Source organism: Nipponia nippon, unplaced genomic scaffold (assembly GCF_047370975.1).
Source record: "Nipponia nippon isolate SJK-2023a ecotype South Korea unplaced genomic scaffold, ASM4737097v1 scaffold_5, whole genome shotgun sequence".
NCBI classification, from domain to species: Eukaryota; Metazoa; Chordata; class Aves; order Pelecaniformes; family Threskiornithidae; genus Nipponia; species Nipponia nippon.
This window is the reverse complement of record NW_028262369.1, coordinates 100,135,732-100,148,012: the sequence shown is the minus strand read 5'-3', so window position 1 is coordinate 100,148,012 and position 12,281 is coordinate 100,135,732. Positions and strand designations below refer to the sequence as shown.

At 44.5% G+C, this 12,281-nt stretch overlaps 1 protein-coding gene across 5 annotated transcripts in view; it reads right to left on the bottom strand.

Annotated features, from left to right (window-relative positions):
- GPD2 (glycerol-3-phosphate dehydrogenase 2) overlaps window positions 1-12,281 on the bottom strand; it is a 62,277-nt gene that overhangs the window by 18,847 nt on the left and 31,149 nt on the right. For all 5 annotated transcript variants that reach the window (XR_015699103.1, XM_087733748.1, XM_087733746.1 and 2 more), the window contains exon 7: window positions 442-606. Coding sequence is in view for 4 of the 5 variants with exons in the window: in XM_087733748.1 (XP_087589874.1) it covers window positions 442-606 (165 nt within the window). In the remaining variant the exon portion in view is untranslated. The remainder of the gene's footprint in view (window positions 1-441; window positions 607-12,281) is intronic.

Below are 12,281 nucleotides of genomic sequence, written 5' to 3'. Positions count from 1 at the left end.
GCACTACCGTCTTTGCCTGACAGAAGGGTTTGGATGTAGAGCTTAGTTTACCCTGCCAAAACACTAGGATTTGAGTGAAAAACCTGACAGAAGTTAAAGATGATTGACACTAATGGTATGCCACTGCACTCTGGGAAGATGGCTCCTTTGTCGGTTCACTGCTATTTACAAACAGCGGTGTTCCCCGCTCCCCCCTCGTTTCATTATTTCCGTGTTTCTTTAACGAAGAGAGCGCGCTCCCCTGAAGCGCTGCGCTTTCTGTTCCACCGCGGCCCGGCGCAGCCCGCTGCGGAAGGCCGTCGCTTCCACCCGCCGAGCGGGCTGCCGCAGACCGAAGGGCGCGCGGTGCCGCGCCGCTCGCCGCTCGGCCGGCCGGCGAAGGCGGGCAGGAGGCCGCCGTTGGGTCCCGGCGCCTCTCGGCGCCGCGGGGAAGGCACGCACCTGTTAGGACGTCCCTGCAGCGCACCCCGCACACGCGCTCCTTCCCGCTGGCCGGGTCTGTCGTCTTGAGCAAGCGCAGCACTTCAGCATAATTGGCCGTGGCAGCGCCGTACCTGGCAGCAGTGAGGGCGATGGCGAGGTTCATCCGTGCGTCGTTGTGCTGTCCTGCAGCGGGGACGGGACCGGAGGAAGGACACCAGTCACCTCCAGCCACGGACTTGTGGTATGGAAGTGTGTCAGAACCGATCTGTCACATCTGTCCCTGTCACATCGAATAGGCGTGATGGCTGCTCGCGTCTAACGAGAATTATTTAAAGATACATCCCCTCCGCTGCGCCGGAGCACCCGACTGCTGCGCTGGCAGCAGCGCGCCTAGCTGCGCTCCCCACACGGCGTCTGTAGCATCCCAGCCTATAGACGTGCCACAGCCTTCGCACGCCATGAAACCGGGGATTAGTGCGCGTTCACCTCCAGTTTAGGAGAGGACGAATCACTTTTTTCTTTACCTTTCCCTGTGCAACCGTGCTGTAATTCCGTAACTGTATCTAAGTATTCGTCTGACAGTCCAACCGGTATTAACCAACAGTTCCTACTAGCAAATGTACCACACAACGTTCAACACCCAAGAAACAACCTTTCAGAGGCTGTGCCAAATGATCAGCTTTCTATAACTGTTTTTTCTTGTATATGCATTTTAACTTCCCAACATACAACGTAAAAGCATCAAAAAAAGAGAAATAAGTAGACAAGAATTAATGAAGGATTCTTAACATATATCATTAAAGATTTATTACTGAAATTCCCTCGTTAAAGAAACCAAGAGAGAGGCGGAGGGACCACGAGGGGAAGATGATTAATTACTTTGAAATACTGGCTTCACCTGAGACTTTTCCTATTTATTATCGCCACAGAAGTTAAAGTCCTGGATGCTGGCTAGGAAGAATTACTATACACTGAAGGGGCCAGGCTCTGTGTGTCCTGAATAATTAATTTACGAGAGGGCTAAACTTCCTGAGGTACGGTTCACTCCCCCACGTGTTTGAGCCACTTCTATCAAAGATAATACTGATAAAGTGATAAATTTGTAATAGATATTGTAGTTGATTTATGTTGCCAGCATTCCCAACGTTTAGTATAAATGGTTTATGCAAAGTTTGGTCCTTCCACCTGTGCAATCTTGAACCCCTGTGCAAATAATCTGTTCCTAGCTAAAAGGGCAAAGTTATAAAGATGGGATCAATGGCCTCGAAGGCGCCGCCTCCCCTCCCCAAACTTCTCATTCGAACGCAGCCCAGACGATACACTGCAATCAGTCTTCAACTACAAGAAAAAAAAGTTACGCGAAGCCTACAGAAACAGTAACATGATAAAGCACCGATGAAGAAACAAACAGTAACTCCAATTCGACTAAGCAAACAATGCCCAGAATAAACTGCAGAAAAGAACAGCAAAACAACTGAGCCAGATGTCACGGAAAGTTGGGGATGCTCCATCACACAGGACGCGCAAGGCTCAACAACCCTCTGTCAGAAGCGGCAGGCGAATCAGCAAACAAACGCATCAACATTTATGCTGCAGCAGTGTCAGGGAACGGATAAAATGACCTTACAAGGTTTACCTCAAGCCTTAACATTTTAACGCGGGGTTGAGAGCACGTACATCTGGTATACAGGGGGAGCGCGAGACAGGACAAGGACAAAGAACAGCGACGAGCTGCATTACGGTAGCTGCTTCTACGCAAAGCAGAATGCAGCACGTATTCCAAGGTAATCCACCGAATGCTCCTCCAGCCCACAGCCCAAGGCCCTCCGGAGGGCAGCAGTCCGGAGACACCCCTGTTACTGTGCCGCGTGATTCGGGGGACCGCCGCACCCACCGGGTACTGCGAGCCTTGGCTTCACAGGACGAGAAACCCAGCCCAAACCAGAAACGCTGCCCTCAAACAAGTGCTGCCTATGCATAAACGAAACCCCGAGGTACCCGTTTCTGCAGGGTAGGGTTTATTCTTTTACTGTAGAAGGACCCCAGGGCCAAGAGGGTTTCCTTAGTTACTTTTGATCCTCCGTCAATTTGTCCTTGCCACCAGTGCGTATGGTGGTACCCGATACCAGCGGCTTTTCTCTGACTGGCAGAGGGTGCGGATCCATCGCACAACAGCAGCACGAGTTACAGTGTCAGCAATACCAGCTTTGGTCTATGGGAAGTCTGACACTTTAAATTTTGCAAGCTCGCCTCTTGCCAGTTTTGTGACTTACTCGTCCAGACCAAAAGCGATCCAGAGAAGCCAATCAGCAGAATAAATAATGTGGAAACCGGTGTAATTTCTAAAAAGAACAAACATCCAAGTAACAGTTGTTTATTAAGCCCCAAATCCAAGAGCTGCTCAGCATTTTGTTGAAACTCCTAATGCTCACCATGTCCGTGAGCTAAGGACAGGCTCAGTGCGTTTCAGGATTTGGACTGCTGCGTTCAAGACAAGATTTTCACGCTTTTTCTTAAACTCATCCATTTTTCCCTCATCATTATTCTGATGCAAGAAACCCCTTGCTATTACTCAATTCTCAGCTGTCCAAAAGGAACTCCGAGTGCCTATGTAATGTATTTGCAGGAAGAGGACTGGGAAATAACCAGTTCCTGATGAACTACACATCTAGAAAAACTCACTGCCTTCAGACTGATGGGATCTACAGCGTGGAGTCCTAGAGTATTTCATGTATAAACAGCAGAGATCTGTAGAGGTCTAGATTTGAAAGAAATGAAGAGTGACTTACCGGCTCAGAAATTTATCATCTGTGGAGAATAATACTGCAACAGTTTGGTAGACATCAGGTCACAGTACAATAGTTTTTATACTCAGGAATAGCTTTTTTTCCCCCTCCCTTTAAAAGCCCTCCAACTCACAAGTGCACGTTTTCCCCCAGACAATTACATTAAAATCCTGCGCTTTATATGCAATTATATTTTATTCTTGATGGCTGAAGAAGTGGTTGCTGTTCCTCCATGCACACCCCGCATTGTAAAGGTACTGCAGCCAGATCAGTTCTTACTGCAGCACCCTTCGCAGCTGACAAAGCATATTTTCTGCCGATTAAAGTAAAACTAGCTATTTACATGTGTGCTAGTTTAGAATCAGGGAAGTTTACTTCCAAGAGATAGGTATGTGTCCTGGTACTTAGATGATTCTTGCCACTCTAGCGGGAAACGGAAGGATGAAGCCAAGATTCTGCATCTCAGCCTCTTCAGCTTTCAGGGTAAGCGCCATTCTCCCCGGGTAAGATCCAGAGATCCTCCAAACCCGAGATACAAGCGCCTCCAAGCTTCACCTCCTCCAGAACAGAGGTGTAAAGCTTTGTTGACACGAGTACTATTACCCTGCTCAGAAGATGCCCAGGAAACGCAAGGCAGAGTTAGCTGTGTGATAAACGGCAAGGTACCCAAAAGCTTCTCTGGGAGGCCCTGGATTACCTGCTTAAGCTAGCTCTGCACCCGCTGTCCTTCGCAGCGGCCACTGGTGCTCCAGAGCAAAACAAAGAAAACATTTACTCCCCCTTGCTACCAGAGATAACCCCTCTATGATATCATGGGTTTTTTCCCAAATGTTGTAAGCTAAAAAGTTACAACAAGAGAATGGCCGAGCCCAATTCATTTGGCATCCTTTTCCATAAACGAGTAAGCTCTGGAAGATCTCGTAACTAACCTGTAGGCAATACAGTGGAATTATAATGATGGCATTCACCAAGAACAGATGTTCACAAACACCCTGCCCCGGAGAGGCCACGGCTGCTGCAGCCCTGCTGCCCGAGGGCTGGTTTTGAGAGCACTTGGTTGCGTGCGTGTCGGTTGTCAGCTGGATGCATCTCAGCGGTGGTGCGAAACGCAGCCATACCTCGGCACCTTTGGAAGACGCGTCCGAGAGCCAAGGGATGGAACATGCCGAGTTTGCTCTGCAACTCCTCCCATGACACCTCTCGAAAATAAGAGGATGTTTAAATCCTTTATTTCTAGCAGGAAAAACTGAAAGAATCATCCATCTCATTATTCACTACTGTCATCTGCTTGTAATACAGTAACCATGGAGTGACACTTTATTTTTTATTAAGGGTAGTCAACCTAGCTTTTAACAAAACACTGGCCTAAACGCTTTCATTAAATCAACACTGAATCCTCTTAAAAAAAAAAAACCCTCTTATTCTTAGAAGGCATACTGCTGAAGGCATTTAGTGCATGAAGACATTTTGTGTAAGTGTGTCCTACATCATGTTAAGACCAACAGTGATGCCATTTGGTTTATAATTTCTTTTTTTGTGTAATTTAGGAAAGTTCTATTTTCATTCCTTAGTAGCAAATGTTGTATTTCTTCAAAGACGAACAGACAATGCTTCCGTTGGCACTAAAAGAATCCTCCCACAGAGTGCACATAGTGTACATTCAATTTTATTTTTATCAGCGCTGAACCATAGCCAGCAGTGGTAACAAAGCCCACAGACTGTAGAAATTTGTTTGTGACTGATTCAGTAGAGCTGTGTGAAAACGACAGCGTTAACAAGGCGCTCTGGTAGTTCTGGTGTGTTCTGTCCTGTGTCGCTCTCCGTCACCTATTACTTTTACACCAAGTCCTGCTTTCTCCTCTGCAACTCTATTCCGTTGAAGATAAACAGCACACAGTAGCCAGTGATGGTATTTTTTTTATTTTTTTTTTTTTTTTTAAGAAGCCAGAAGCTCCTTTCATCCTAAGAGGGTAACTTTTGTTCATGTTAACCTTTTTATGCTAAGCACTAACACTTTGTTATTGAGTATACCTGCTGCATGACAATTAGTCACGTAACGATGCTCGCAAGCGTTGCGGCAAGTGCCCCCAATACGCTTTGGCTCATACTCCAACAGCATAGCTGTAACGTGTGGTTTTGCAAACTTCTTGCTTTAAAGAACAGGTTGGTCCCTGCAACAGACATGAAAGCCTTCTCACCTTTTCTCAATTTACAGTCTTTTCTGATTAGGCATATCTAGTTATTGCTGTGGAGGTCAAGTTTAATGGAGAGTTGGAAATTAGCCATGCAAGAAGCTATCTGACAGTCTTAATGAACTTTCTCAAGAGGGCAAATCCTTCCATAGAACCACCTACCAGGCTTCTTTTGAAAGGAAAAATACATTAAAAGAAATATTTGAATGAGAGAACTAGGCCCACAGTATGGTCACAATTTTATACCCCTACATAATGCAGCCATACCAATAAGTATGGGGTTTTTTTGTTTTCTTTTAAAAAGCTGTGGGGATAAAGGCAAACAAATATTTGCAAATTTGTCTCTTGCGTGTATGTTACGCCTTTACCGGTCCCAGGGAGCGCCACTTACTGAACCAGAAATCTGAACCGCAGCTCACGAGGCCCTGCCTTGGGTCCGCAACGTACCCAAAGCCTGGCACCCAGCATCGCCATCAGGACGTTACTGGGTCACCACAACAGTGACGCCCACTCTCCCCAAAAGCACTTTTCAAAAATAGATTTCTGTACCTATACATTATACCCTTACAACAGCCTTGCACTAGATGATTGCAGGCACATAGTAAAGAAAAGCAGTGCATGAAATCAAGTCATTTATTTCACATACGTGAAAGTTTTCTTGCTGTGCATATACAAACCTTACCAAAACCTTACTGAATTTAAGGCTGATGAGCAGTAATTATACATCACTACACATAACTAAGTTACCAGGACTGCCCGCACCCTCTAATTTTTAAACAAGTGCTTAATTGCTTGAACAGTTTTATTACCAGCATTAAAACAGGAACTCAACATCTGTTGTACATACAGAAACCAGTTATTTCCAAGTTTAGGCATTATGAATCAGCTGGAGTGACTCAAAATTGTTCCAGACTTCTCTGAGAAAGAACCCAGCAAGTTCTTTTCCCCAAACATAAGCAGAGTAAGTTCAGAGGTAAACATCAAATTTGACTCGTGAGTCACGAGTCAGCACAAGTGCCCTCAGACCTGAACTATTTCTTGCTCTCTGAATCACAGGAAACTTAAGTCAAAAATTCGCTGAAAACTAGCAGACTTTCTAGGATACGTAGCACGCACGCACTTCTTCTTGGACCGCTGCGGAGGGAAGAGCGCTCTGACTCAGTTGCATCGGTTCCATCACACCCACATAGAACAACACAGCAATATCGCACCAGACTGTTAATACTTCTCACACAAACCACGTATAATTTGAATTCTGCTTTCCGCTGTCTTATCTGGGCTGCTGAAATACGGCCCAGCCAGGTGGGAAGAACGACACGCATCTAAATACGCACTTTGCACTGGAAAAAACCACACACCCCTCACATAGGGCAGATCTTAAAGAACTAAAGAAAGATGCAGATATTTTCAGCCCTCACTCTGTAGGAGCTTTAATGGAAAGGAAGGCCTTGAGTCTGGCCTTCTCACAGGCAAGTGTATTCTAACAGATTCAAACTCAGATTTGACACATCAAATCTAAACAACCCAGTAGCAGTCATTTTAAATAAGTCCTTGCTTCCTTTAGCTTAGACCACAAGAAAAACTTCTCTATTCCTGTGAGCGACGGAGGTGACGAGGCAGCCATCGGCACCTGGCTTCTGGGTTCACTCCTCGAGGGCCTGGAAGGACTAATGCCCACTGCCCAACAGCAGCTACGTTTACCAAACCCTAGCACACCCAGCTCGAGAGCGCGGAGAGGCCACCCAAGATGCAACGCAACCACCGTTTTACAAGACAAGCTTAGGGAGCTTAAGCAATTCACCATTATTTTCATAAGGCGAGATTAAAGGAACGCAGGAATCTGTGGCCAAGCAAACTGCGTGTATGGATAAAAACAAACAAGATCACAATGAAGATTAGGAAATGAAAGTACGATACATTCCGACTTATGTACAGAGATATAAACAAATGCACAACGTAAGCAAGAGTCAGGAAGCCCATAAAAGCTTTTTAAAAAAAAAAAAAAAAATCAGAAAATAAAAAAAAAAAAAAAATCACAATACCCTGAGAATGTCTGTCTAATCAAGTCTACTGCCAAGTTACAGTACAGGAACTAAAACTCTCACTGAAACTAAGATATCTGCATACAAAAAATAAGCCACAATATCCAGGCACATCAAGTGAGAGACAAAATTTGGAATTATTGTTCTGTGCTACTGCTTTATAATTATGTTGTTTCCCACTTCTTTTGTATCAGCCTTCAACTTGTCACTACAATCATATTGCATTGTCAGTGTAAGTAAAAGCACAGTGTTAAAATGAAACTAAACATTGTCACTGTCAGTTTATGGAAGCTGCGCTAAAATGTCACCGTGAGCGACTGTCACGGCAGGCCTGCTGCGGCCGTGCCACCGCGCCAGACAGAAGCGTGATGATGTCAATACAGCTCGTTGCGTGCCCGCGTGGCGCAAGAGCTGACTAGCACTCCCAACGCTCGCGCTAACAGCTTAAATTTGGGGCAAACTTCGCTTTGCACGCCGCAGCAGCGGCCAGCAGGGCTGCCGCTGATGGAGGGACCCACCCCATCCGATGGGAAAGTCAGGCAGCAGCATTTTACCTGATAACCGTCCCCTGAACCGAGAGAAACCCAGCGCGAACAGACACAGAAAGAGGCCAGGAGGTGCGGGGCGAGGGGAACCCTGCTGATGGGAGAGGAGGAGCGCGGTGAGGAAGATGAGCTACGTGCACCTCCCCAGCCCTTCCCAAGGATCGGGGCTGCTCCAGCCCCGTACGCCGAACGGCACGGGGACAGCCGCTGGAGCAGGGGAAGGAGCAGCAAGATGCACAGGCATTCCATAATCCGTTTGCCTTCAACATACATCTAATCCTACCTACAGTATGGAACAGTGTACATATTAACTAATGACCGACTATTAAGTTCACATAAAATGCACACATATAAATTACAGCAGAGTTACATGCTCCGGTGGAGTCTTTCCCCTAAAAGCCACGACACGCTGGGGAACGCTCAGATGTTTGTGGCACAACGTGCAAATAATGTCGTTTTGCTCAGGAATAATCTTAAATCTTTTAGGTAACATGATCTGAAGAATTATTCCCCGTTCACTTCTTAAGGGACACAAAACCCATCCTTTGCTTATACGAGCATTAAAAAAAGAAAAGAAAGAGGCACAGAATTCACTAGAATATTCATCATTTCCAACCTTAAACCCACAGCGTACAAACAGACGAATCCAGCAAGTCAGAGAGCAAAGCCAATTTAATCTGTGGCTCCCCTGAGGTAAATGTAGTTCACAGTCCTGCCCCCACCCCAACCTCAGCCATAATCCCTGCTTCCTGGAGGTAAGAAAGCACTGGAGTGAGGAAAATTCTGCAGCAGGATATAATGATCCAAAATGACAGGGACAATAATGACAATGAATTTCATGTCTCCCAGTCATGAGCTGGGGATGCTTGACTGGGCTGACTTACACAATTAAATTGTTACAGGTACAGCAGGAGACGCGGTTATCGTCCGCATGCTTTTGGGAAGGACGCCTCCAGCAAAAGGAAGAAGAGCGCTGTGGATGCGCGGCCCTTTTGTTCGGAGCACACGGCCGCTCCTGCGGGGACGCTCGCGCCGCTGCGCCCTTTGACAGAGGCAAAACTGGGTTAAAGATGCGAGCCATTTTAGGCTATTGATTTTACCCCTTTTGAAAACGATCAAAAAGCTCTGACGGATAAAGCACGGCGCGACTCGAGCCGCTGCGCTGAGAAGCGCTGCAAGCGGGGACCCAACGGATTTCATGGGAGAACTGGGAAGCACCGTTGAGAACGGATCCCCACTAGTGTTTATACTAACAGCGGCACGGAAAAACACTATCGCTTCCACGGGTTCGGCCGGAGACTCGCCTTTCATTTTCCACGCATTCCACTAGAGGCAGCCAGCATCGCCTTTACAAGCCCTCTCCTAGCAGGCTGCCGGTTTTCTTCAGGATTTCACATACAACTCTATTATACAGAACACGGGGCGAAATGTATTTGAAAGCGAGGGGATACGCAGAATAGGCGCGGTGTTTTCCAGGTTATACCTCCAGTTAGTGTGCCTGCGAGGCTTCTTTCATTCATCCGGCTTCAATTTTGAAATACCAAGAAATATGGTCAGCCGTGTATTTCACCTATAGAAAGTCTTTTTAGTGACAAACTGTCAAAGAGTTTTTACATCCAGGGGAGGAAAAGAAGTCGTACAGTTGTCTGCACCTGTAACAGGGTAATACCCCTATTACAGCTCAATGTTCTCAAAATATTAATTTGTCAAATATGAATTATAAAGCTATAACATTTCATAATTCAGGACACACTCAAATACTAGGAAAAATAGCTACAAGAGCCTAAATAAAAAAAAGCATTTATTCCATTTTTGACAGCTTAATGAATGCCCTACTCTTTTGCATTGATTTTTGTGTGTATGTGTGTCTGTGTGTGTGCATGTGTGCCCGGGGAGGATTTCTCATGGGGTTTGCTGTAAACAAGGAAAGCTAAATCCTCTGCCAAAGCCTCTTTTTCTACCTTTAAGTAACCTCCATATTAAATCTTTCAGGAGAGAATATATACAAAAATACTGAGAATGCAAAAAATAAAGAACAATTACTTACATCACAGCAAGTATATGGAAATTTGCAGAACAAGACATTAAACAATCAAATACCTGGGTGTGGCAAAACAGTCGCAGAAGTAGTACGTGTTAATTCCTGCTTTCAGAAAATAGCAGTAAATTCAAAGAGCAGGGTCAACAAAGCACTAAAATCTTAATTTCATGACCGATTCCAGAATACAAATTTTCCTTACACACCTAAAGGCTCATCTTGCAAGGCAAAATATGTTAACCAAAAAGTCTGCAAGCACCTAGAGACAGAAAGATAATGCATCTTAAAAAAGAACTCTGCCACTTAGAATTTCTAAACACTTCAAATTGAAATATTCTGGCCAGTTGGATCTCTGCTTTAATGTTTTTCCTAGTTCTTAACATAACGAACTATGTATAATTTAAATGGAGATTAATTCTTCCATTTAAAGTGCTTTAAAATAATTCTGCCTACGATCTGGAGATCTCAGCCTAGCGTCTCCACAGTGCCTCTTCTCCAGTTTTCCCTGAGCTACCTAAGTGGAACTGACAGATCGCTGCTCAGATAGCAGCCACATTCTTCCCCCAAAATGTTGCCTTTTTGCTATTCAGGAGTATCCTAATACCAACGAATGCTAAATGAAGTCTGACATGTACCCCTAAGAAACAAACTTGTAAGTTGCGGCTTCAAAGAAAACCTTGAATAAATAGGACACATTGTGTACACCCAGGCTAACATCCAACATATGCTTTCGTTTCCTGATGCTGAGACAGAGCAAGAATAGCCTCTGGTCAAGTCTGCGATTTGCTGTTGCTGGTACTTCCAACATTTATAATGTACCATTTTTTTTTTGCCTGTATAAACAATTTAAAAAATGTAATTAAGACGACCACAGCAACATTTCAGAACACAACACAGTCATGAATAATGGATTATTTGACATGCCACTGGTTTGATCAACAATTACAAAAGAAAACAAAGAGCATTCCTGATCTTTCCTTTGCAAAAGAACACTGCCACCAATGAGCCATAACTGGACAGGTGGTTTTATCAAATAAAAAAGTAACGTACACAACGAATGTTTTTAATTCTGCCCTTTGGCGGTGGCGATCAACGTGCCAAACAGCAAGATGCAGCTAGTCCGTGCTATTAACAACTACAGATGCAAAGCGAGTACAATAGAGACAAGAACAGAGAAAAGCAAGAAAACAAGATAAAACTACATTTAACTACGTTTAACTGCACATACGGAATCAGTTAAGACACACCACTCTTAAAAGGCCAATTTATTTATTTGTTATTTAGGGAAGACAGAGAAGGGATGGACAGAGAAGATAAAGATACGAGCTGCTTTAAGACATATATATATTTTCGCCATTATTTAATGCTCTATTTTATGACAACTCCTTCTGAAAGAACTAAAAGGAGTCTCATTCAATCTTATCAGGCCCTTCTCTACTTTAAGTTCAATTACCTTTCCCTTTTGTCCTCCATTCCTCCGGATTTAGGGCATGAAAGTGTATCATTAAAATTCAAGTATAATAATTTACAAGATCTAAAGTGTGCTTGCTGAAACATTATGACTTCAAACAAATTTACTGTGGACAGAACACAGGTTAATTGATCACGATAAAATAATGGATGTGTTACAACACAGCGCGAGCTCACCTACACCCCGGGCCATAGGCTGACCTACAGAGGAGTCACTACAGACAAAATTTAATTCTGGAATGCGGCATGTTAGGAATTGATTTAACATTGTGGTTGGAAAGTTGTTGTTCTGGATTAGGTGCAGCCTCAAAGCACCCAAATGTATATTATGAACTCACAAATTTGATACTTTAGCCCTTCAGAACCACTTTATTCTTCTAGGAAATAGAGGTTTGGCGGAGCTTTGAGAGCTTTTTTAGTTTTTTCACTGCAAAACACCATTTCTTTAAATTCTGCATCAAAATGTGGATAACTAAGCTGTAGTCTTATAAGTAAAGCAAAGTAAGGCCAGATACACTAGCATGAACAAGTAGCTTCACTGGCAGCAAAACTTCAAGCCTCTTTTTGATCTCTCTCACCAAATCAGTCTGCGTCCTGCTGGCACTGCAGCTCCTTCTCTGAAGGAGAATCGTTAAGAGTCTCTGCCCGCTACCTGATTTTACGAAACTGGTATGAATAAGCAGAGTGATTACAGAGTCCTCCTTCCCCACTGAACGGCTCTTCGATATTTTGTACACCTCCTTTTTTCTGTTTGACACTCCTCTGTTTCCAATATGCAGAGTGGG